This window comes from Rhinatrema bivittatum, chromosome 10 (assembly GCF_901001135.1).
Source record: "Rhinatrema bivittatum chromosome 10, aRhiBiv1.1, whole genome shotgun sequence".
NCBI classification, from domain to species: domain Eukaryota; kingdom Metazoa; phylum Chordata; class Amphibia; order Gymnophiona; family Rhinatrematidae; genus Rhinatrema; species Rhinatrema bivittatum.
The window spans coordinates 29,698,434-29,725,699 of record NC_042624.1 but is presented as its reverse complement, the minus strand read 5'-3'; the positions used below and the strand labels follow the sequence as shown (position 1 = coordinate 29,725,699).

The following is a 27,266-nucleotide window of genomic DNA, read 5'->3' as shown; positions in this document are numbered from 1 at the left end:
TGGCCTAGAGCCAGCTGGAGAGGGAGGAGGCTAGGAGGTTGAGATTATAGCTTTATTAAAGGTAAAAAGTCTTTGGGGAATGCCCTGGGTGTGAGCAGTTCATAGGAGCTGAGGAAGCTGAGTAATGTATTGGTGTCTTAAGGCCTGGTATAATATTTTCAGTGTTGCCTTTTCTTAGGTAAGGTGGTTACTGTTAAGTGCTGGAAATTGGTGCTGTTTTGGTGTGGGATGTTTACTGTTTATGCAATTTCTGTTCAGACAGAATATGTATCTTTTTCTTGTGTCATTCTTAACAATAAAAATAATACTGGACCTTTTTTTATTTCCGTCGTAAATTGTAATGAGCAATATGTCACACATGTGAGAATGGTCTGTCAGGTGTGTCACGATGGGGAAAAGGTTGAGAACTACTGCCTTAGACCACCATATCTTATAAGTTTAGAGAGTTGATGCGTTATATTGAGCTCAGTTAATTATTTATGAGATCAGAGCTACATCAATAACTCAATCCGAGATATATTCTTAAAAAAGAATATGATTTTTAATTTACATGAGGAAAATATTTAATTGATCAAGCCATATCATAGATACAGAAATATTTAAAAAATAAAAGATGGTTTCTTACCGAATATGAGTTAATGTTGCCAGGATCTCGAGCATACCATACTTTGGATAGTATAGCAGCCGCAAGCTCTTACATGTCATTGCATATATACCCTTTTTCTTGTTGACAATTCATGGACTCTTGGTCCAAGGATTTAAGTACTAGTTTTATTTTGATATAGGTCATCATATTATCTCAGACATATGTCCTCATGTGTTTTTCTTACTAAAAAATCACATAATTTCCAGTATTCAGTGTCAGGTTACATGGCCAGGAGAATTTATCTATGAAAGTTCATTGACCTTAGATATATGAATATAATAGTTTGCATCATATGTGCTTAATCAAGCTAATTGAGTGCTTTGTTTTGCTTTTACCATTATTCAACTAATTAAATATATAGTTAGAATTAGAAGTATTTATCTATTTTATTAGCAGAAGAGCACCTGATTACATATTTCTAGCTTCAATGCATAAGTAAAGAAATGTTATAATCTCATAAGCATTTAACATTTAAACTCCTGACTAGATGTGTAAATACTGCTTGCAGTACACATATGTCTGTAACAGATTTTAAAAGTTGAAAACTACCATTTTTTAATTTGGAGTCTGGTGCCAATTATGACCTGAGTTTTGACAGACTAAACTGTATTCACGTTGAAGGCCATTATCTGCGTCATACCTTAAAGCATTGACTATCTTCCCAGTCTACCAGTTGTGCCGTATCAATGGAAGGGTGAAAAGGAAGAAAACAAACAAAAAAAAATAGTAAGCCAGCACAAGTCATGTTTAGTGTTCATACTTTTATTTTTTTAGAGGTATAGGGGACCTAGACACCATGTCACCACAAACGACTTTTCTCCTTTTGGAAAATGCTGTTTAGTCTTACCCTCTGTTTCTAGCTTTTTAACTGCAGTAGACCACAGCATCCTATCCTATGACGTTGTAATTTCCTGAGGAATCTCTCATAGGGGACTTTGTCAAATGCCTTCTGAAAATCCAAATATGCTATATCAACTGGCCAACCTTTATCTACATATTGATTTACACCTTTAAAAAAATCTAATAAAATAGACTTCCCCCTTGCTAAAACCATTTTGACTGTTAGACAGTATGATTTTCTTCCTTCTATTCTGAAAGGAGATTTGTTGAAAGGAATATGATCAACTTCTTTGTTTGGATGTCAGTAGAGCTTTACTACATTATTTTACGTTCGTGAATAATTTTAGAAGGTCTGACCATCTGTTTGTATTCAATGGTGAAAAGAAGAGTGAAACAGCTTCTAAGGCTACATTAGCACCCTGGATTAAGGAGGCCATTGGGACAACTTCCATAGATAAAGGCTTGTCTCTCTTTCAAAGGTGTAGAAAGCATTCCACAAGAGCTCAGGCAACAGTCGGGTGGATTTTAAAAGCCCTGCGGCGCACCTATTTTTCCATAGGCCGCCGGCACGCGCGTAGGTCCCAGGGTTTTCGGAAGGGGGCGTGTCGGCGTGTCTGAACCCGATGACGCGGCGTTTCGGGGGTGCGGCGGGCCCGGGGGCGTGGTTTCGGGTCGTGGAGTTCCGGGGGCATGGCTGTGCCCTCCGGAACCGCCCACGGGTCGGGTCTCGGCGCGCCAGCAGCCCGCTGGTGCGAGTGGATTTACGTCTCCCTCTGGGAGGCGTAAATCCATGGATAAAGGTGGGGGGGGGGTTAGGTAGGGGAAGGGAGGGATGGTGAGGGGAGGGCGAAAGAGAGTTCCCTCTGAGGCCGCTCCGATTTCGGAGCGGCCTCGGAGGGAACGGAGGCAGGCTGCGCGGCTCGGTGCGCGCCGGCTGCCCAAAATCGGCAGCCTTGCACGCGCCGATCCAGGATTTTATCAGATACGCGCAGCTATGCGCGTATCTTATAAAATCCAGCGTACTTTTGTTTGCGCCTGGTGCGCCAACAAAAGTACGCGAACGCGCTTTTTTTAAAAAATCTACCCCAGTGTGAACAGAACTTCGGTTGGTTTCTCCCTTGAAGATTTGTAAAACAGTGACTTGGTCTTCCTTGCAATCCTTTTTTTAAGCATTGTAGACTGGAAGTTCGGACCAGAGAGGATTCTTCCTTTGGTTTTGAGGTCTTGAGAGCAAGTTTGGTAGGGTCCTGCCCATTTAAGAAGTAGCTTTGGTACATCACATTCATCTGGACTGAGCTGGCTGATTGACGAGAGAAAAGAAATTTATCTGTACCTGGTGATATTTCCCTTTCTGTTCCAGTCAAACCAGTGCAGGGCCCTTTCTATTCTGCCAAACGACTAGACAGGTCTTTTTCAAGGAAAACTTTAAATGAAAAGAATTGATCCTTATTCAGTAATACATTAGGAATGTAGATAGCTGGGTGGCTGGTGGGCGTGAGGATCGCCTGGTAACATGCCTACCTGGTGCGAAGGTGGCGGACCTCACGCGTCACCTAGATAGGATTTTAGACAGTGCTGGGGATGAGCCGGCTGTCGAGGTGCATGTGGGCACCAACGACATAGGAAAATGTGGGAGAGAGGCTCTGGAAGCCAAATTTAGGCTCTTAGGTAGAAAGCTTAAATCCAGAACCTCCAGGGTGGCATTCTCTGAAATGCTCCCTGTTCCACGCGCAGATCACCAGAGGCAGGCAGAGCTCCGGAGTCTGAATGCGTGGATGAGACGATGGTGCAAGGAAGAGGGATTCGGTTTTGTTAGGAACTGGGGAACCTTTTGGGGAAGGGGGAGTCTCTTCCGAAGGGATGGGCCCCACCTTAACCAGGGTGGAACCAGACTGCTGGCGCTAACCTTTAAAAAGGAGATAGAACAAAGGGGAAAGCCGACAGTCGCTCAGCAGCGCATGGTTCGGAGAGAGGTATCTTCAAAGGATACTAATGATGCATTAGAATTAGGGCATCCCGACAGTGAGGTTCCAATAATTAGAAAAATAGTCTAAGTGCCTGTAACTAAAAACTCACCTGAGCTAAAAACTTCTAACTTATCCCTATCAATTAAAAAGCAGAATGAAAATACAAACAAAAAACAAACTTTGAAATGTTTGTATGCTAATGCCAGAAGTCTAAGAAGTAAGATGAGAGAATTAGAATGTATAGCAGTGAATGATGACAAAGACTTAATTGGCATCTCAGAGACATGGTGGAAAGAGGATAACCAATGGGACAGTGCTATACCGGGGTACAAATTATATCGCAATGACAGAGAGGAGCACTCGGGAGGAGGTGTGGCGCTTTATGTCTGGGATGGCATAGAGTCCAACAGGATAAACATCCTGCATGAGACTAAATACAAAATTGAATCTTTATGGGTAGAAATCCCTTGTGTGTTGGGGAAGACTATAGTGATAGGGGTATACTACCGTCCACCTGGTCAAGATAGTGAGACGGACAATGAAATGCTAAGAGAAATTAGGGAAGCTAACCAAATTGGTAGTGCAGTAATAATGGGAAAATATATAATAATAATATTATAATGTTAAAAAATACCATTCTAGAAGCAGAGTCCAGGTGTATTCCACACTTTAAGAAAGGTGGAAAGAAGGCAAAACGATTACCGGCATGGTTAAAAGGGGAGGTGAAAGAAGCTATCTTAGCCAAAAGATCTTCATTCAAAAATTGGAAGAAGGATCCAACAGAAGAAAATAGGATAAAGCATAAACGTTGGCAAGTTAAATGTAAGACATTGATAAGACAGGCTAAGAGAGAATTTGAAAAGAAGTTGGCTGTAGAGGCAAAAACTCACAGTAAAAACTTTTTAAAATATATCCGAAGCAGAAAGCCTGGGAGGGAGTCAGTTGAACCTTTAGATGATCGAGGGGTTAAAGGGGCACTTAGAGAAGATAAGGCCATCGTGGAAAGATTAAATGATTTCTTTGCTTCTGTGTTTACTGACGAGGATGTTGGGGAGGTACCTGTAATGGAGAAGGTTTTCATGGATAATGATTCAGATGGACTGAACCAAATCACGGTGAACCTAGAAGATGTGGTAGGCCTGATTGACAAACTGAACAGTAGTAAATCACCTGGACCGGATGGTATACACCCCAGAGTTCTGAAGGAACTAAAAAATGAAATTTCAGACCTATTAGTAAAAATTTGTAACCTATCATTAAAATCATCCACTGTACCTGAAGACTGGAGGATAGCAAATGTAACCCCAGTATTTAAAAAGGGCTCCAGGGGCGATCCGGGAAACTACAGACCGGTTAGCCTGACTTCAGTGCCAGGAAAAATAGTGGAAAGTGTTCTAAACATCAAAATCACAGAACATATAGAAAGACATGGTTTAATGGAACAAAGTCAGCATGGCTTTACCCAAGGCAAGTCTTGCCTCACAAATCTGCTTCACTTTTTTGAAGGAGTTAATAAACATGTGGATAAAGGTGAACCGGTAGATATAGTATACTTGGATTTTCAGAAGGCGTTTGACAAAGTTCCTCATGAGAGGCTTCTAGGAAAAGTAAAAAGTCATGGGATAGGTGGTGATGTCCTTTCGTGGATTGCAAACTGGCTAAAAGACAGGAAACAGAGAGTAGGATTAAATGGACAATTTTCTCAATGGAAGGGAGTGGGCAGTGGAGTGCCTCAGGGATCTGTATTAGGACCCTTACTTTTCAATATATTTATAAATGATCAGTATACTGCTAGAAACTGTGCCACATCATTAAACATTCAAGTGAAGGGACCGCTGACCTAGAACCACCTGCCAGTTTCTCTTGAATTTTTAAAGTATTAATGTTCCCTAAATATTTCTCCTCCCCACCCTCCATACACTTTTTCTCTTTTGCAGAGTTACAGAACTTGCCTCGGGAAGTGTTTGCAGTGGATCCAACCTCTACCTGCCAAACGTCACAGTCGCAGGAAGTTCTGTATCGCTGCAGGAAATGCAGGTAAAAGCTTGCTCACATATCTGAAAGCAGGAATCACACATTCTTACCGCCATTTTGTTTCTTTCCAATGTTCTAAGCAATACTTTTCGTATTGAAATAATTCAAGGCAAGTGGGAGCAATTATTTATTTATGTATTTATTTATTTATTTATTTATTGTTTTTGTTATACCGAGTTTCATGATAGGCATCACATCAACCCGGTTTACAAATAACAAGGAGTGTAAAGCATAACGTAACGTAAAAAACAATATTTTCAATAAGAACCTTGAACTTTAAATACAGTGAATCAGAAAAAGGGAGAGGGAAAGTTACAAAAAACAAGGAAAATAAACTTGGGATGGAAGGGGAGAAATTGAACAGCACAATATTTACATTTCAGCCTATTATTACAATTATTATTACAATTATTATTACAATTATTATTACAATTAGCTATGGTTAGTTGGTTATAGGAGATTAACATGCTCCTTTACATTGCCAGGCAGCACAGAACAGTAAGGCATTGATTGGTGAAGTGCTGCCCAGTGAGGAAGCTAAAAGAATATATAGGAGGATTTCTTTACTAGGCTCTGTTTCCTTTTCTGTCCAACATCTCTCTCAGCTAGCATAAACCATTGTCATTATATGATGTAAACTGTTCATGGATTGGCATAACTAAAGAAAAGACTTGTCTTCCATGTAGGCCTGCATATAGCCTAGATGGAGATTCAGACCCAGTGTAATAAACTGTACATTAAAGCTCAACTATTAAACCGTCATGAGATGGCAGTCTGGCATCCCCTGCAGAAATGAATGCATGCAACATGTTTTGACAATGTGCAGTATGTGTATTCTGCTCACATGGCATGTGTACAGCTGAGAACATCCCCTGCAGAATTGTATATGTACTAGACATACTTTTGTATCACTTTCACATATTCCTGTAAGAAATCGTGACTTTTTTTTACAAGGATTCATGTGATTTAAGTCTAAATTTTAGTCACTCTCATTGTCCTTTTATGAACCAACACAATTCGTTCTCATCCCACCATATTAAAAATATGTAGGGGTCTTGTGTATAGCCATGAATTGTATATAACAACCCCTTGGGTCAGATAAAAGTTGGAGATAACTGAAGGTAATTTTAAAACTGCACATGCATCCATAGATGCGCGTATTGGTGTGCGAGCAGAGATACGCTGGAATTTGAAACCATGTGAGAACTTGCATGCGTATGATTTAAAATATGCCTACTGTGTGTAAGTATGCTCCTAATTTTAAGAGGTTACTCGAGCAAACCTTTTTGCATACTTTCCATAGGGCTTTGCTGGCTTTAACATGTGTATGTAAGCAGATTTTACAACATACTCGCACTAGGGAACTATCTGATTTTTGCAATTAGTTGAATTTAAAGGAAATGTAAAAACATGGCTGTTTAAACAGGCGTTTTACAAAGAGAACGGGGAAAGTAAGTAAAGGCAAGCATCATAAAATCAACACTCAGCACTTACTGTCTGTGTGATTAGTAGTCATTTCCTAGCATGTAGCAGATGGACTCAGAACTAATGGGTATAGTGAACTCGTGCTAGCAGTTGGAGACGGATCAGATTTCAATCTGACGTCAGCCCCTAATACATATACCCCTGCAGGAAGTGCAGATCCTCAGTATTTTCCGTCTCCAAAGCAGTTAGGAGCTATCTCACGCTCGCTGAGCGTTCTACCAAAATTTTAAAGAAAATTCCTACATGAAGACGAGCCCTGCACTCCTGCGGTGATACCCTCGGGTCCCTCCCCCAGTTGAGTTTCCCGAGGTGATTTCCGTGGTCCCTCGGAGGTAAGAGCCTCGGTCCGGTGGACAATCGCGGCAGGGACCTAGCCCCCGAGTGAGAAGGGCTCGGGCGCGGCATAGAGGCAGCCTCGGTCCGGAGCCGTTCGCGGCGAGGACTTAGCCCCCGAGCGAGACGAGTTCGGGCACGGCTCAGAGGCAGCGGGTGCACCCTCAAAAGCGGCGGTGAAGGTAGTTGCCCTCTCCCCCCCCCCCCCCGCAGCCGGAGACCGCCCAGGATGAGACCGGGAAGCACCGAAGATAAGGTAAGGTAGAAATCTTTACTTGTGCCGGCCATCGGCCGAAGCCAGCGCCACCGGGTTGATCCGCCCTAGCAGGGCCAGACCCTGGCATTTCCAAGGGCTTCCCACGTGGAGACCCTCCAAGGTAGTCGCCATCTTGCCCGTATGGTCGCCGTCGCCATCTTGACTTTATCTCGCCGTTCTCATCGCCGCCGGCCGAGCGCACAAAATTACCTGTGCGCACAAACCTACTTCTGCGCCTAAGTTACACGCGCAAGAACACTCAGACGCATAAGCGGCACGTGCAAGTCCCGGTCGCACGGACTACGCGCACTCGAATACCGGCGCGCACAGATACGCGCACAACCCGAATTAAGCGCACTAATACGCGCTCAAGTCTACGCACGCGACCAGGCGCTCCGGAGCGAAACATGTACGTGCAGGCAACCTCGAAGCCGCCAAGATCTGAAGTAAAATCCCTAGGCCTCTGCTCAGCATGCCACCTCAGGGCCGCCCAGAGCCAGGAAGCCGACGCTCTATGCACCCAATGCGAGGAGGCCCTGGGAGATCCACCACAAGCTCAGACTAGCTCTTCAGGGGGCTCCCTGGAGCTAGCAAACCCCAGCGGGACCCCCTCCCAGACGGAGGCTCCCAGGGAAACAGCGCCACTCAATGTGGACCCCTCGTCTATTTCTTGGGTGGAACTCTTCAAGGGGATTCACGCCTTTGTCCGGATGCAAACGGATTCCCGGGCGGACCAACCACATACGTCGCAGGAGGACCCCTATGCCCCAGGCCCCTCAAGACCCAGGCATAGACCCTTACTGCCAAGTAGTCCTACCTTTGAGGGCATGGACTTCTCAGAAGATGAAGCCAAACCTCTAGAAGAAGGAGAACTCCCCCTGGGGACAGAACCCCACCGAACCATGAGGCGGTTCTTTACAAGGGAGGAGCTCCCGGACCTGGTCTCCCAATGCCTGGCAGAACTAGCGATACCGGTTTCAGAAACCCAGGGGGATCCCGAGGAGAACCCATTTCTGGAAGGCCTCAGACAGACCTCTCATCATTTCCCGCTCTTACGAGCCGCGCAACAGCTTATTGACCTGGAATGGAACACCCCAGAGTCTGCCTTTAAAGGGGGAAGGGCCTTGGCCAGTTTGTACCCCCTGGACCCAGCAACCAAAGACATGCTCGCTTGCCCAAGAGTGGATGCCATGGTCTGCGCAGTCTGCAAGCGCACCACCATCCCGGTGGAGGCAGGAGCAGCCCTCAAGGACACGCATGACCGACGGCTGGAAGCTATGCTTAAGCAATCATTTGACGTGGCCGCTATGTCTCTTCAGATTGTGGCCTGCTGCACCGTGGTGACACGTGCCTGCTTATCCCAGGCCAGGAATGGCACACCGGGAGATATCCTTGACCCAGCGCTATCCTTTCTAACGGACGCAGCCTCAGACCTCGTACGCACAGCAGCCAGAGGAGTATCATCGGCGGTGGCGGCCAGGAGACAGCTCTGGCTCAGAAGCTGGTCAGCCGACCCATCTTCCAAAACACGCCTCACAAGAATGCCATTCAAAGGATCACTCCTGTTCGGCAGCGATTTAGAAAAGATGGCGGGCAAATGGGGCGAATCCCCAGTACCACGACTTCCGGAAGACAAGTCAAGGAGAGTCCAGCGACAGCCTTCCAGGACCCCCAGGGGCAGAAGCTCGCAGCGCTTCAACCCATACAGGAGCAGCTACCAGGCGCCCCGCCCTCCGGGCAGGAACCAGTCCTTTCGGAGCAAGCACAACAAGAGGGGAAACAGCTCTGGCTCAGGGCCCGGCCGCGCTCCGCAATGAGAATCAGCCGACCCATCCAAGGGAAGCCATAGGGGGCAGACTGGCCCTATTCTACCAAAGATGGGTCGAGATAACTTCGGACAAGTGGGTCCTAGCCATCATCCGGGAAGGGTACTACCTGGACTTCATACGCACCCCCCCGGACAAGTTTGTGGAGTCTCCCTGCCACGACCCCACCAAAAAGGCGGCAGTGGAAGTTACACTGGCCAGGCTACTGAACCTCGAGGCCATAACCCCGGTACCTCTTCAGGAGATAAACTCTGGTCATTATTCCATATATTTTCTCGTTCCCAAGAAAGAGGGAACGTTCCGACCAATCCTGGACCTCAAATCCGTAAACCGATACCTGAAGGTCCCCCGCTTCCGCATGGAAACCCTGAGATCCGTAATAAAGGCAATACAGCCGGGAGAGTTCCTCACCTCCCTGGACCTGTCAGAGGCGTACCTGCACATCCCAATTCATCAGGAACACCAGTGTTACCTACGTTTCAAGATCCTGGGCCATCACTACCAGTTCCGGGCCCTACCCTTCGGGCTAGCCACAGCACCACGGACGTTCACCAAGGTGATAGTGGTAGTGGCGGCAATACTGTGGAAGGAAGGAGTCCTCGTACATCCTTACTTGGACGACTGGCTGATCAGGGCAAAGTCACCAGAGGAAAGCATCCAATCAACCAACAGAGTCAAGTCTCTATTGGAGAGCCTCGGATGGGTGGTCAACACGAACAAGAGTTCCCTGCAGCCCTCACAATCGTTGGAGTACCTGGGGGTCCACTTCGACACCAAGGAAGACAAAGTCAGCCTGACTCCCACAAGGAGATCAAAACTGTGGAACCGGTTGCAATCCTTGATAAGCGACCCTCGACCCTCGGCATGGGATTACCTGCAGGCCCTAGGGATGATGGCATCCACACTGGAAGTGGTCCCCTGGGCGAGGGCCCACATGAGGCCTCTACAACACTCACTGCTGTCCCGCTGGAACCCACGGTCACACTATTACACCATACGCTTACCTCTCCCGGGTACAGTCCGGACCAAACTACGCTGGTGGTTGCAGCCCAGCCACATGAACAGAGGCTCAAGACTGTCATCCCCAACCTGGACTCTGCTAACGACAGACGCCAGTCTATGGGGATGGGGAGCACACTGCGAGGAACTAACCGCCCAAGGGCAGTGGAACGCAGAAGAGGCAGGATGGAACATCAATCGCCTAGAAGCGCGGGCAGTCAGACTCGCCTGCCTGCGGTTCGCTCAAAGACTCCTAGGCAAAGCGGTCAGAGTGATGTCCGACAACGCCACAACAGTTGCCTACATCAACAGGCAAGGGGGAACCAGAAGCCAACAGGTGTCATTGGAGATAAACCCACTGATGGCATGGGCGAAAGCAAATCTACAGGAGATCTCCGCCGCCCACATCGCCGGGAAGGACAACATCACGGCGGTCTTCCTCAGCAGAGAAAGTCTAGACCCAGGAGAATGGAAGCTATCTCCCGCAGCCTTCCGAATGATAGTAAACCGGTGGGGAACACCGGAAATGGACCTGGCGAACAGAACCAACGCCCAAGTACCCAGATACTTCAGCCGCAAGCGGGATCTACAATCCCAAGGGATCGATGCCCTGGTACAAACCTGGCCACAGGGCACCCTACTATACGCCTTCCCGCCGTGGCCCCTTTTGGGCGCAATGATTCACAAGATACAGCTACACAAGGGACTAGTTCTTCTGGTGGCACCGGATTGGCCAAGAAGACCGTGGTACGCAGACATGAGAAGACTGCTGGCAGGGAACCCTCTACCCCTGCCCCCTCTCAGAGACCTACTACAACAAGGTCCGATCGTCCACGAGGACCCGACTCAATTCTCTCTTACGGTCTGGCCATTGAGAGGGCTCGCCTGAAGAAGAGCAGATACTCAGGGGCGGTAATAGACACCCTTCTCCAAGCACGCAAGTTCTCCACATCGCTAACATACATAAAGATCTGGAGAATATTTGAGGCCTGGTGCGAAGATCACGACATCAAGGCACGCTCACTTAAAGTTCCCGTGATGCTGGAGTTCCTACAGAGCGGACTTCAGAAAGGACTGTCCCTCAGTTCCATCAAGGTACAGGTGGCAGCACTGGCATGCTTCGGCACCAGGGACGAAAGTGATAGCCTAGCCTCTCACCCGGATGTGTCACGTTTCCTGAGAGGAGTCAAACACATTCGCCCACCGCTGAAGTGGCCGGTACCTCTGTGGAACCTCAATCTCATCCTGAACTTCCTATCTGGATCCACCTTCAGACCTCTTTGAGGCCTATCACTCCGTCAGCTGACCCTGAAGATTGTCTTCCTCCTGGCAGTTTGTTCAGCATGACGCATCTCTGAACTACAAGCACTGTCTTGCTGTGAGCCCTTCCTTAGGTTCACCCCAGGATCCATCCAGCTGCGCACGGTACCGTCATTCCTTCCCAAAGTGGTCTCCCACTTCCATCTGAACCAGACCATCTCGCTCCCCTCGGCAGGAGCCCTGGAGAACTTGGAAGAAATCCGTAACCTGCGTCACCTCAACGTTGGCAGAATCCTCTCCAGATACCTGGAAATGTCAGAACCCGTACGGAAGACGGACCACCTTTTCGTCCTTCACAGCGGGAAAAGACTAGGGGAAGCAGCCTCGCGGGCAACCATAGCCCGCTGGATCAAGGAAGTCATCAAGGCGGTCTACGTAGAAGCAGGGAAACCTCCACCTCTACAGGTCAAGGCCCATTCAACCAGAGCCCAGGCAGCGTCCTGGGCAGAAACAAGAATGATGTCACCTGCCGAGATCTGCAGGGTCCTCCATCCATACCTTCTCCAGATTCTACCATCTGGATGTTCAGGCTCGGGAGGACACGGAATTTGCAAGGGCAATACTAAGTGGGTCACAGGCAGCCTCCCACCCGGTTTGGAAGTAGCTTTTATACATCCCATTGGTTCTGAGTCCATCTGCTACACGCTAGGAAATGGAGAAATTACTTACCTGATAATTTTGTTTTCCTTAGTGTAGACAGATGGACTCAGCAGCCCACCCTCGGCTGCCGTTATACATGGTCCTTCAACGATTCAAGGGTAAGCCATGCTTTCATTTCCCTAGGGCATCCACCCTGCCGGGTGTCGACGCTTTCCGGTTGGGCACACTGGCGGTCTCCAGCTATAGTCAACCAACCAGTTCAAGTTAATCAAGTTTTTAACGTTCTAACAAAAGTTATCTAAGTTAATCATATTAAGTTAATCAATCAGTCAGTCACACATATATCCACAATGCTTTGCAAGGAAGAATACTGAGGAGCTGCACTTCCTGCAGGGGTATATGTACTAGGGGCTGACATCAGAGTGAAATCTGATCCGTCTCCAACTGCTAACAGGAGTACACTATACCCATTGGTCCTGAGTCCATCTGTCTACACTAAGGAAAACGAAATTATCAGGTAAGTAATTTCTCCATTAGAATACACATTGTTACCAAATTACTATTTTGGCACTTATATAATGCTTTTTTTTATTTATATACTTAATGTTACTTTATGTGCCTTCTTGTAAACCATTGTGATGGTAAATAACTTAACGACGGTATATAAAAGATTTTAAATAAATTAAAATAAATTTGCCCAGTCTGTCTCGAAGTTATCCAGACCCTCTGTTTCTTCATCATGTCATGTAAGCCCTAAAATGTGAGCTCTGCAGACTTGCTCCTCATCATCCTCTGGTTTTAAAATGCAGTGTTAATGCATGTTAGCCCCACCTGGAGTGCCCTTGCCCTGCCCCCTTTTTGCTCACCATGCGCATATACGTACGTAAACGTGGCTTTTAAAATCCATGTTACTCGCACGTGGCCCACATATGTGCGCATATGGGCATTTTAGCATGAACAGCGCTTGTAAAATCAACCCCATTGCCTGTCAGCCCTGTCATAACCCCTCTGTGTCTTTTCTGTACTTTGATAAGAATTTCAAAATGCATACTTGCTCTATTCATTTAATTATGGGCATCAGCACTCAAGTCTCAGTAACATGTATTTTGCGGCCTGATTTACAATGGCTTTTTTCCCATTCTGTGTCTCTGGGGAGGGTTAGAAACTTAGTAAATCAGGCCCTAAATTTGCATGCCTCAGTCTTCTGAAACCTATGAGGTTATCTTCAGTGATAAATCATCATGGAAGAGTAACACTTTTGGATGCTTGTGCATGTCTGCTCCAATGACATCCAACTCAGACCTGCTTAGTTTCATGTTGGATTTTCTTTTGGATCCTGCATAGGACAATTATTTCCTGCTATACTAGTTCAGACAAGTGGGTATACTGTGCCTTCTAGCAGCAGGAGATGGAAGACATTCTTCTTCACTGTGACATCGCCATTGGTTACTATAGCACAGCTCCAGCAAAAACCCAGTATTCTCTGTAGCAGATCTGGTGCAGTAGTATATTTTTTTTTATCTCAAAGATTCTAGAGCTTTCAAACATGCCCTATTGAGCATGTGCAGCTGTAGTTATCACCTTGTGCAGTTGTAGTTATCACCTTGCCCCGTAGGCAAAGGTCCTTGGTCTCTTTTTTTTTTTTCCACAGAGCTGAGTGATCATGGTATTCAGCTATGCTCTCTCCTCACACATTTTATTGTGATTTTTTTCTGGAGCTGGAGCTTTTTTTCTTTTCCTTACGTAGTTTTTGTTTTTATTTTATTTTCTCTTCAATTTTCTTCCAACCGCATGGGGGGCCTTAGTCGCTGTGCAGCCTGTCACAGTCTAATTTTATTCCTTAAGAAATACTGCATCTGCAGTTTAGATTGTGTCCTGTCCATGCGCTGTCTGCTTTTGTGCCTTTGGTGCTGACAGGACTGACAGATCCATGGGGAATCCGTGTAGGCCGCTGAGCCTAGGGACTCGCCTGAGTTCTACCTGGGCATGATTTCCATATCGATTGATTGGCTTCGATGGAGGCTCGCACAGTGCAGGGATTGAGGACCACACTGTTTCTGGGGGGGGGGGAGAACGTATTCCTCCCCACATTCTAAGGAACTAGTCGCCATAGCAGAATCCCTGGACGACAGTCTCCCCTCCTGCTTGCCAGTGCTGGCAGTGCATTTTCCTTGTGAGGGGGAGGGTGAGCAGGAGCCTGGGCGAGCAGTGTTGCTGCTGCACCTTAGGTGCCATGCCCAGTAATGGTTGCTATTGCTTGCCTGTGCCAGTGCACCGATGGTCTGAAATATCAATGTCAGGACTCCGTCAGGAACCAGGACTACCCTTGAGCTCCATGGCCATCCTTGATGCCATTGAGGTGTGGGAATGCCCTCGATGCTGTAAGGGCCATCGAGTGCCAGACACACTGTCAATTGCCCTGGTCGTGGACCCTCCTGTGCCATAGGTGTCAGCAGGCGCCGTCATGCACTTTAGATCTCAAGCCAGAGGAATGGCACTGAACCGAGCGAGTGCCATGGGCATCAATGTGGCAGAGTAGCAGCACTGATCTCAAGTGTCGGGGACTAGGACTGTCATCGAGCACCATGGTTACCCTCCATGCCATCAGAGTTCCCATTGAGGTGCATGACTGTTTTCGATGCCATTGAGGTGCATGGATTGAGGAAGATGGAGGCTATTGGGCAAGTTTGCCAGCGAGGCCATTTGTGGCTGCTTTCGACGATGTTGTGTTCCATCGCCTCCAGGGGGCACCAGAATCACCATTGAGTGCCTAGTCACCCTTGAGGCCATCGGCTGCTGGAGTACAGGGGTCCCACTATTAATTAAGTTGATTTAGAAAATAGCCATTGCTATTACTAGCATAATTAGCATGGGATAGACTTAATTTTTTGGTACTTTCCAGGTTCTTATGGCCTGGATTGGCCACTGTTGGAAACAGGATGCTGGGCTTGATGGACCCTTGGTCTGACCCAGTATGGCATGTTCTTAGAAAGCCCTCGAGTGCCATGGAAGCCCTCAACGAAGATGGGTTTTGGGCCTGGGGTGGCCGTGGCACTATCAAGCGCCAGAGTCACTATCAACCCAAGGCATCCTGAAGCGCCGTCGCATCCAGGGTGCACCATGGCCTGGTACTCTCAAGGCTATCATGTGTTGGGGGCCCCAACAACCCCCCATTTTACGGTGTCCAGAAGGGACACAGAGGGGCTTCGATGTGCCATTGGCATGAGATCATCGGGTCCCATGGAGGTTGATGCTCTCAGGTACCTGGAGCCGTCGTACAGCATGTCCATTGCTCCTACCATGTGACAGGGGCCGACCAATGGCACTGATAGCCCCCGTGACATAGTAAGGGCAAAGGGCCAACGGCACCATTTTGATTACTGGCAGCCGACGGCCCAAGTGCAGGAGATCGCTCCCGGACCCCCACTGGACTACCAGGTCTTGGGGGGGGGGCAGGAGGGTGGGGGGTTGTAGTTAGGTTTTTGGGTTTTTTTTATATTCGCTCCATAGGACGCACAGGCATTTTCCTCCCACTTTTGGGGGAAAAACGTGCATCTTATGGAGCAAAAAATACGGTAATTGAAATCTCCCATTATTACTGCACTACCAGTTTGGCTAGCTTCCCTAATTTCTCTTAGCATTTCACTGTCTTGTCTCACAATTTTGGCCAGGTGGATGATAGTATACTCCTATCACTATTCTCTTCCCCAACACACAAGGGATTTCTATCCATAAAGATTCGATTGTACATTTAGTCTCATGCAGGATCTTTATCCTGTTGGACTCTATGCCATCCCGGACATAAAGCGCCACCCCGCCACAAAGATGTTCCTCTGTCATTTCGATATAATTTGTTCCCCCTGTATAGCACTATCCCATTGGTTACCCACTTGCCAACAATTCTCTGAGATGCCAATTAAGTCTGTTATCATTCACTCCTATACACTCTAATTCTCCCATCTTACTTCTTAGACTTCTGGCATTAGCATGCAAACATTTCAAAGTGAGTTTTTAGTTTGTATTTACATTCTGCTTTTTAGTTGACAGGGATAAATTGGAATCTTTTAGCTCTGGTAAATTTTTAATTATAGGCACTTGGACTACTTTTATTATTAGTGGAACCTCTCTGATGCCCTAACTCTAATGCTTCATTAGTATCCTTTGAAGATACCTCCCTCCGAACCATGTGCTGCTGAGCTACTGTCGGCTTTCCCCTTTGTTCTAGTTTAAAAGCTGCTCTTTCTACTTTTTAAAGGTTAGTGCCAGCAGCCTGGGTCCATCCTGGTGAAGGTGGAGCCCAACCCTTCGGAAAAGACTCCCCTTCCCCAAAAGGTTCTCCAGTTCCTTACAAAACTGAATCCCTCTTCCCTGCACCATCGTCTCATCCACGCATTGAGACTCCAGAGCTCCTCCTGCCTCTGGGAACCTGTGTGTGGAACAGGGAGCATTTCAGAGAATGCTACCCTGGAGGTTTTGGATTTCAGCTTTCTACCTAAGAGCCTAAATTTGGCTTCCAGAACCTCCCTCCCACACTTTCCTATTTTGTTGGTGCCCACATGTACCACGACAACCGGCTCCTCCCCAGCACTGTCTGAAATCCTATCTAGGTGACATGTGAGGTTCGCCACCTTCGCACCAGGTAGGCATGTTACCAGGTGGTCCTCACGTCCACCAGCCACCCAGCTGTCCACTTGTTCAAACCAATTTAGATCAACAAGTCCTCTCCTTGCTTATTCCTGTAGGAGGTCATCTACAGCATTTTTAACAAAAGTGGATCTACATAACTTCAGATCAGTGGGTTTTGGATGTAATAAAATAGTCATGCCCTGGAACTCACCATGCCAATTTCTGATGCTTTTATGATATTCCCTTGTGTATTGCCCCTCAAAGAGGTGACTGTTCAGGCTACTATCGAGAGGCTGCAACTATTGTAAGTGATTGTTCCTGTTCTGCATGAAGATTGGCGCTTTGGTTAGTATTCCATTTTACTTTGTAGTTCCAAACAAATTCCTACAATCTGAGTTTCCCCTTTCTGAATGGAGACTCTATAGTCAGTTTTGTTGGCAGTGAGAAAGGGGGAGTTTCTGTGCTCCTTAGATCTCTCGGAAACTTAGTTTCATATTACTATGAAGAAAGACCACCAAAAGTTTCTCTTATTTTCTCCCAGACCCGTCCAGAATGATGGGGGTTTTCTCCCCTACCAGTTGATGGAGACAAAGAAGAAAAGCTTTACTGTACTGTTGATACTTAAATTACTCTGCCACCTGCAGTCACTCAGTATTCTCTGTCTCTAAAAGATGGCAGAGGTGCAATACCTGCAGTCAGACTTTGGAAACTAAATTGCTCCCAGAGGTGTTAGATTCTGATTCTGGGACCATCCCCTGGTAGAGTAGGGTTGAACAGGGGGTCAGTGGCCCTTGTGGGACTTGGACCCTGTCCTAGAGGAGAGCTTGCTTGCTAAAGGTGCGGGCTGTCTCACTCCCTAGCCTCCACTCTCTCTCGGCCGATTGTGTCTACCCTCAAAAGCGAAATATATTTTTCCTTATTACTTTACTATTTGTGGGAAGTTGTTGGGGTTTTTGTTTTTTTTTTTTGAGGTTTTAGGAGAGCTTGGTCCCTTTAAGAAATTAAAAAAAAACCAAAAAAAAACCCTGGCCTCTCCCACTGAGCAGGGGAAGCAATGCCTTGCCTGCACTGAGCACAAAGGGAGTCTGCAAGCTTCGGAGATCTGCACAGTCTGTGTTGATAGTGGGTAGAGTGGCTCAGGAGCTTCTCCTTCCATAAATGTAAAAAAGATGGCGCAAAAGAGGCAGCAGTCCTGAGATGCAGAGATATGCATCAGGGAAGGGGAAGTGGGGAGAGATTGGAACAGCAGCCATGTTGTCTTCTCCTACAGGCCATGTCAGGTTGGGGGATATTAATGCTGACCCTCACATGGTTGTTACCGGTGGTGGGAGAATCGGGTGGCCCAGGAGGCAGCATTGTTGGAGATACTAGGCTGAATGTTGAGGATTCAGACACATTTATGCAGATTTTGTACTTTGATGCATAAGACCTTTCTAAAGAAAAAGACTGGGCCTAATGGCTCTCTTCAAAGGCGCTCCCTAAGGGGGGGCCAGTTATTCCCTCACACCCCAAAAAGAGAAAACTTGAACCTGATCTGTATCTGGATTTTGGGTCGGATGCTTCAGGGGAGGACAGTGCAGCAGAGTTCCCAGATGTCCCTCTAGAGGATCCCTCTGGGAACAATGTTGGGGATTGGGAGTCCCTGGAAGAATAAGAGCTGCCGGTAGCAGAAGGGATGATCCAAGAGTTGTGCGCCTTTATAAGAGGGAATAATTGTTCACTATGATTGCTCAGGTCCTGGTGGAGCTGGGGATAAAGGACAAGCAAATGGAGTTAGAGCATGAAGGAGAGGATCTCTTTAAAGCATTTCCTTTTCATAGAACTGTTTAGGCATTAGTTTTTAAGAAGTGGGATGCTCCTGAGTCCGGTTTGAAAGTTGGTAGAGCCATGGCCAAGCTCTAACTCTTGCCAGATGAGGCATTAGGTTTTCTTAATTTGTCTAAGGTAGTGTCACTAGTATCGGTGATCACTAAAAAGACCACTGATACTAGTGCCACTTCCTTAGGCAAGGAGAGGGCTGTGTGGTGCTCAAGGACTTTCAAGATTGGAAGATGGAGCCTCTGGCCCTGGTTCTCTCTGTTGAGGTGTGCAATAGTTTCACGGCTTGCACCTGGTTGTGCTGGGTACAGCAGATTTTAGGGGAAACCATATTGAAGCACATGGAGACACCATGAAGGTCTCGTCTACCGGTCAAGCAAAATCTAAGAAATAAGTCTCTTACCAAGGACAGAACATCTTGATCCACTCCTCTTAGAAGAGGACCAACTGCCCCCCAATGCACGCCAATGCAGACTGGAACAAGAGATCCTCATTGAGAGCTATCAAGTCTTCTAGAAACAGAACCTGAAGTCTTTGGGGAACCTATGGTTTCCCTGAAAGGATTGTGACTTGGATGCAAACAGCCACTGTGAAGAAGACCACTTTCCTGGCTGATAACGCCTGGCCTCCAAGGAAGGTTTTTAGACTCCCTTGGGCTTATCCTCTTGCAGTTTATGGAATTTTTTTTTTATAGTTTTATTAAAATAATCATGCATAAAACATTGCATTTAACAAGATTGTAAAGTAAAATAAAACTGTCTTACACAACTATATAGAGTTACTCATTTGTTTACAAAGTTTTTTGCAGTAATTTATATACCCCCCTTCCCACCCCTCCCCCTCCTTAGGAGATGTGAGAGTATATCACCAAAACCAGAGTTCAAATCCGTATTATCAATTCTAAAGCGGTAGCAGGTCCGCTAAAGATACTACATGTCTGAGGACAATCTGGTGGCACTGTTAACCATTAGGTTTAGCTATGGTCTTCTTCTCCTGCCAGTCTCTAAACGGTTGCCATATCTGCCGGCGCTGGATGGCATCCCATGGTTTCGCATAACCCATCTTCTCATGCAAAAGGTGTACTCAATCTAGACAGAACCTGTCCCATTGAGATATGGCCGGGCTTTTTCCACTCTGAGGCTACTTCACACTTTGCTACAGATAATATAAAGGAGAGGAGTTTTCCCTGCACCAATGTAACATCATAGGGTAAATTGAGTAGTGTTTGCTCTGGTGTGAGTTTAATCTCCACCTGTAATATGTCCCTTATAAGTTGGCTAACTGACGCTCAAAATTTCTGTAAAACTGTACAGGACTACCACATGTGAAAAAATGTTCCCTCTAGTCCATACCCCTTCCAACACTGAGCATTATATGTAGGGTTAAGCCTATGTATTTTTGCAGGAGTGCAATACCATCGCAGAAGACTCTTATATCTATTTTCCGCTAGCTGGGAATATGGAGGTCCCCGTTTAGTATGATGAAAAATTTGATCCCAAGAGTCCTCCGTCAAGGCATGGCCCAGATCTCTCTCCCAAGCCCTCATGAAAGCTGGTGTCTGCTGTGGATCTTTGTTAAGATAATTGTAGACCTGGGAAATAGCTTTTCTCAGAGTGTCAGCCTGGTCTCACCAAGCTTCTAGTTACGTTCTTCCCAGGGCCAGTTCACACCCCACCCGCTCAGTCTGGAAGAAATGGCGAATTTGCAGATAAGGGTAGGTGTCTAGGTCAGAAAGACCATGTTTAGCCTGCAGTTTGGGGAAGGAAATAAAATTGCCAGTGTCCCACAACTGCCCAAAACAATTTATACCTCTTGATTGCCACTGTTGAAAGGAACTGGAAGATGTAGCTGCTGGGAATAGGCTATTGTTCTGAATCCGGGAGCTATAGTAATATCTCCTGGCCCCAGTCAATTGTTTTCGCCATTTTTCCCATAACAAGAAAGAATTATGGGTGGGGGCCGTAATATGACACACAGGGAGAAGCGTCTTGGGCTGCCATATTACAGAGCTAAGGGGAATCCTACCCAATAGGGCTTGCTCGATGGTCGCCCACTGTTTCTGTTCCCCCTTCCTGTTCCAATCAAAGATGGCTGTAATTTGAGCCGCTGCGTAGTACCATTTTAGATTGGGAACACTTAATCCCCCCCTTTCCTTTGGGCGATACATCACCATTTTGGATACCCTCTGTGGTCTCCTCTTCCAAATGTATGAAAAGATACGTCTCTGCCACCTAGTTAGCATAGCTTTGGGTAGAGAAATAGGTAACGACTGGAACAAATAGCCCAAGCGCGGTAGAAGATTCATTTTTACCGATGCAATTCTACCAAACCACGAAAGGTAGAGCTCAGACCATCTGTCTAGAAATATTTTATGAATAAGAGGCGGGTAGTTAAGTTTATAAAGTTCTGTTGGATCTTTGCTAATGTATACCCCCAAATATTTAATTTTTGTGGGTGCCCATCGAAATTGAAAATGGGTTTGCAAAGTCGCCAGTTCCGGAGCAGGTAATGTATCATTCAACACTTCGGATTTTTCGATGTTAAGTTTAAAACTGAATCCCGCTCCAAAATTGCATAATTCCTCAAGAGTACCCTTCAAGGAAGTTGCCGGCTCGGTCAAAGTGAACAAGATATCGTTTGCGAACATAGACATCTTATAAACACTGTTGGCTATCGCGACTCCCTTGACCATACTATTATTACGCATTCTAATGGCCAGCGGCTCCAAAAACAAGGCAAATAATAGAGGCGACAAGGGGCATCCCTGTCTCGTCCCCCTCTGTATATGAAAGGCCTCTGAGTATACCCCGTTGACCTTTACCGCGCTGAGGGCTCATTGTATAGCTGGTGAAGCCAAGTTAGGAATTTGTCCCCAAAATTCATGGCCTGTAGTGTTTGAAACAGAAAAGGCCAGTGGACCATGTCAAAGGCCTTCTCTGCGTCGACTGACAGTAAGACCAATGGCATGTGTTCTTTTCGGGCCCACCACATCAAGTCGATTATTTTGCGAATATTGTCCGCTGCCATCCTGCCTGGGATAAACCCTGCCTGATCGGTATGGACAAGTTTAGTCATGACCCTGTTCATTCTATTTGCCATTATTTTAGCAAGTAATTTAAGGTCTATATTGATGAGGGAGATGGGCTGGTAGGATCCACATAGAGAGAGATCCCTCCCAGGTTTTCCCAATATCGTGATCCCTGCCACGTTGGAGCCTGCCCACAACGGCTTACCGTCCCTCATGGAATTAAACAGAGCTCTCAGGGGTTCCAAAAGAGAGGTAGAGAACTTTTTATAAAATTGAGGGGGTATATCCATCAAGACCGGACGCTTTGTTTGCCTTTAGGTCTCCTATTGCTTTTTGAATTTCTACTATGGAAATTTCCCTGTCTAGAATGTCCCTCTCTTCTTCTGCGAGACAGGGAAGAGTAATAGAATCCAAGTATCCCTTGATTTGGTCTGGTGATATATGAGAAGATGCTTCATATAAAGTACCGTAAAATTCCTGAAATCTACTGCGTATTGCGGGGGGCGAGGTTAGTAGTTCCCCCGTTTCATTTCTGATCGATAAGATCTGATTTTGTGTTTGCTTATGCTTCAAGAATCTAGCTAGTATTTTCCCTGAGCAATTGCCCCATTCATATTTTTCTACATTCAATAAAAATAATTGGGCCGCCAATTCCGTTTCCGCTATGAGCCTCAGGTCCTCTCTTGCTTTCTGCAATTGACTATACACCTGTGCAGCCAGCGTTCTTTTGTGCTCTTGTGTTAAGTGCTCTATTTCCCCCATTATTTTTTGTTTATCATGTTGCTTGGAGCGTTTAACATATGTACCCCTGGTTATGAATTTACCCCGCATCACTGCTTTTAAGCAGTCCCATATTAAAGCAGGTTCGCCATTGTTTAAACTTATGTACTCCTGTATAGCTTGATTGATTTGCTGACAGAAGGTAGCATCATTCAACAGAGAGTCATTACGTTTCCAAGATCTAAACCCTGTACCATCGGGATTTGTCTGGATTTCTATCAGTCTAGACGCATGGTCAGACCATGTAATGGGGTTAATATCTGTACTTCCCACCCTGGACATCAACGTCCTATCCACCAGGAAATAGTCTATGCAGGAGTATGATTGATGGGGGATAGAGAAGAAGGTGTAGTTTCTAGTTAGCGGGTTCACTGTCTCCACCCATCTACCAGATTCCATTTGGACATCATAGATTTTAAACACTTCCTATTTGGTCTGGAACCCTCGTGTGCCCGTCTGGAGTTATCTACTCTGGGATCTATAGTTAAATTGAAATCTCCCACAATTGTAAGCGTTCCTTCCCCTTCCTTGTCTAATAGGATATCTATCTGTTGATAAAACTCCTTCTGGTTATTATTGGGGGAATATATATCCAATAATGTATAAGTGGTACCCTGGTAGTCAAAGCAGACCAACAAATATCTCCCCAGAACATCTCCTACTTGTCTGTGGATTATATAATCCTGGCCCTGTCTAAACATTGTGCAAACACCTGTGTATATGGATGCTTGACTAGCAGCGGAGAAGAATTTATGAGCAAACATTGGCCAATTGAGTAAATGCTCATAGCGTTTTTTTAAATGGGTTTCCTGCAGGCAGATTACCATTGCCCCTTGATCCTGTATGTCTTGCCTAAGTATATGCCGCTTACGAGGAGTATGCAGCCCCTTGAGGTTGAGAGAAAATAATCGCAATGCCATCAGACTTTCAATTATGGAGAGCTAGGCACAGTAATGTACCTGGGGACCGTATGCTCTGGGTACTGCCTGAAGGAATATAAAAGCGCTTCTCCGCCACTGGCACATGTACAATCCTGTAAACCTGTGGAGATTGCTGTGTGACCTGATATGTACAGTTATAAGTATTCACCCGTGACATTGGGATTCTCTCACTTATAATCCCATTTCCCCCCCTATCCCTTCCCCCTCACATTCCCTCCCATAAGTGCCATGGCTGCATGGCTAATATGCACATGCAGATAAGATCAGTGAAGTCTTAATGACAGAAAACTCTAACTCCATTAATGCCTTCAACGTCAATATAACATTCAACCCTCTGCTCTGGCACACATTAACTGAGTGTGTCATTAACTCGCATAGTCACTAACATAGTCAAACTGAACCCAACTATCCAGATATGATAGCTTAGCTTTCTCGTGCACCGGCTGTCCAACCACCCACGACATGAAGATATCTTTCAAGTCTTGATGTCGGCATCCGCATTGCAGTCCTGTCATTCACCATCCATCCGCATCGGGCCACTAGCGTTCCGGCGCAGCCGGCAACCGCCATTTTCCACCCTCTGCCAGCGTGGCACCTCCGATCTCTCCCGCTGCTGCGATGGCATGTTTATCTTGACCTGGAACCCGGCTGTAGACAAGATGGCCACCGCTTCCTCCACGCTGGTTGCTTTTGTCGTTATGCCTTGGATTGTCACCGAGATGCCCAGCGGGAACAGCCAGCGATACCGAAGGTTCTCTTTTCGGAGAACTGAGGTCACTGGTTGATATTCTTGACGCCGTTTTAGTGTTATGGGGGATATTTCTGTGAAAACTGAGATTTGGTGGGTTTCCCACACCCAGGACTGTTGTTTTCGCACCACAGCCAGCACTCTTTCCTTTATCGAGAAGCGTAGAAAGCAGGCAACAATATCTCGTGGCTGGTTGCCAGACCTGGGCCCCAGTATGCGGTGGGCTCTCTCAATGTCTTTATGCTCAGGAATTTCGGCCTGCCCTCCAATCTGTTCCTGTGCCAGGAAAAACTTGCACAATGTACGGACCACTTCTGTACAGTCACAGTAAGGATCAGTCTCTGGTATTCCCTGGAATCGTAGGTTGCACCTACGATTCCTGTTTTCAGGTCTTCCAATTTCGCTGTTAATTCCTTGGTATTTTGAAGCAGAGAGACTCCTTGTTGTTGTAATTTATCGATTTTCACTTCTTGGCCATCAAGCCTGTTGTCGCAGTCATCGACTCAGCGGCCGATGTCTACCATGTCTTCCCGGATCTCTGCCATCTTCTCCATCATCTCTCTTTTATTATTTTTCATATCTCGGTGCAAATCTTGGAACCATTGCCTAAATTCATCCCGGGTAGGCACCTGAGAGTCTTGATGAATCTGTTCTCCTAAGGGGTCATTCCCCTGTGCACTGTCAGTGCCCGATGGCTCTGCCATTTCTCCCTCCACCGAGGCTCCGGATCCGCCTTCCCCTCTTGTGAAGGAGAATTGCCGCAAATCTGTGCCTTTCCTTTTAGATGTCATTTAGGTAGTCTTCGACCTGGTCAACGATGATGAAATTCGTATTGGGGGTGGATGGAAGCCGATTAAATGAGGTAATTGCTCTAGGCTCTCTGGAGCTTCTGAGTCAAGCTGCCATTCAAGCTCATGACGTCACCGTCTCCTCGCAGTTTATGGAACTTTGACTCCAAGTTGCTTAATCAACTTTTCCAAGTCTTCCACAAAAAGCAGTTTGCCTTTAAAGGGGAAAATACCAAACTGAGATTTGAAGCATACATCCGCAACCCAGTTACGCAGCCAGAGCAGCCTCCTAGCCAAAACCATATTGCTAGACCAGGTCCAAAATAAATCATACAAGACATCTGCTATAAAGGCTAGGTCAGCCTCCATCTGCTCCACCTCTCATGCTATCTGAGATTTTCTTAGATTTTCTTGACCAGTGGGCGAGACCTTCATGGTGTCTCCATGTGCTTCAAGGATGAAGAAACTGGCAGTTTCACTACACTGGAGTGTTTGATTTTTCTGGATTCATGGTGCTAGAGGAAGGTACTCCTTGGTGCCAGAGGAGGGCACATTTTGGTCCATCCTAGATCTCAAGAAGGTGAATGCATCCTTACAGGTTCCTCATTTTTGGATGGAAACTCTACACTTAGTGATCACAGTGGTCAGGAAAGGAGAGTTTCTGTCATTCTTGAATGTCTTGGAGGCCTACTTTCACATTCCTTTTCAGCAAGACCATAAACAATTCCTCAGATTTTCAATTCTAGGTGAACACTACCAATTTTGAGTGCTCCTTTTTGGACTGGCATCGGCTCCTCACACTTTTGCCAAGGTGATGGTGGTAATAGCAGTGCAGGGAAGGTATCCTGGTGCATCCCTTTCTAGATGACTGGCTGATTTGGGCAAAATCCAACACAGACTGCCAGCGGTCCATACGCAAAGTATTTCTATTGTTGCAGTCCTTAGGCTGGGTAGTATATTTTGTCAAGAGCAAACTAGTTCCAGCATAGACCTTGGAATATCTGGGGACTCATTTTGAGACAGGTATAGGAAAGATGTTTCTACAGCGGACAGAAGAGTGAAACTGCAAGAGCAGGTCTGTCTGTTGCTGCAGTTGAAGTCTCCCAGGATCTGGGGTTATTTGCAGGTGATAGGCTCCATGGCATCTATGCTGGATCTAGTTCCTTGGGCAGCTGCCCATATGAGGGTATTTCAGGTGGCTCTTTTCTCACATTGGAGCTTGCAGACCGAGGATTTTAGGATTCGGTTACCTCTCTTTGGGAAAGCCAGGTCAAGCCTTTCCTGGTGGCTCTTGTGAACCAATTTGTTGAAAGGAATGGAGTTGAAAATTCCAGATTAGATAAGTGACCTTGGATTCCAATCTTAGCAGATGGGGAGCCATTCTTCAGAATTGGACGGCACAGGGCCTGTGGATACGGATGGAGGTGTCTTGATCCATCAGTCGGTTAGAAGCGAGGGCAGTCAGGAAAGCCTTACTGTTCTTTCAGCCTTTAGGGGAGAGTGATGAACAATATGACAGCAGTGGAATACATTATTAAACATGGAGGAACCAAGAGCCTGGCATTCTCCATGAAAATGAGGATATTTTCATTGTGCGGAAGGACATCTGCAGATATTGTCAGCCACTCACATGGCAGGGGTGGAGTACATACAGGTGCATTTTCAGAACAGGCATCTTCTGTACCTTGGGGAGCTCACAAAGGAAGTATTTGCTCTTATTAGGGCGACATGGAGATTTCTCAATTGGATTTGATGGTGACAAAGCAGAATGCAATGGCCCCGAGGTTCTTCAATCGATGGAAGGAGCCAGGATCGGAGGGTCTGGGCACTCTATCCCATGCTTGGTCTCAAGGGGCTTCCACTTTCTTTCCTCCTTGGCTTCTGATAGGAAGAATAATCAGGCACATAGAAAGGCATTGAGGAAGAGTGATTCTGGTAGCTCCGCAGTGGCCCCAAAGGCCATAGATTGCAGATCTGGTAAATCCAGATGTAGGAGGACTTTAAAGCTCAGTCATATGCCTAGCCTGCCAAGTCGGGGCCCCATCTTCTTGGAGCAGGCAGATTACTTTTGTTCGTGGCCTGGCTCTTGAAAGGAGGATATTGAGAGTGAACGGTTATTTGTAAGAGGTCATCACAATTTTCATCGGTCTCTGAAGACTTTGACTTATCTGGCATATGTGCATGTCTGGAGGATGTATTGAGTCCTGGTCAGTCATGGATTCTCCAGGCCT

The 27,266-nt window shown here is 46.4% G+C and overlaps 1 protein-coding gene across 1 annotated transcript in view; it reads left to right on the top strand.

Annotated features, from left to right (window-relative positions):
- DUSP12 (dual specificity phosphatase 12) overlaps positions 1–27,266 on the top strand; it is a 184,590-nt gene that overhangs the window by 141,322 nt on the left and 16,002 nt on the right. Inside the window, exon 5 of the mRNA XM_029618166.1 lies at positions 5,391–5,490. Within this exon, the coding sequence (XP_029474026.1) occupies positions 5,391–5,490 (100 nt within the window). The remainder of the gene's footprint in view (positions 1–5,390; positions 5,491–27,266) is intronic.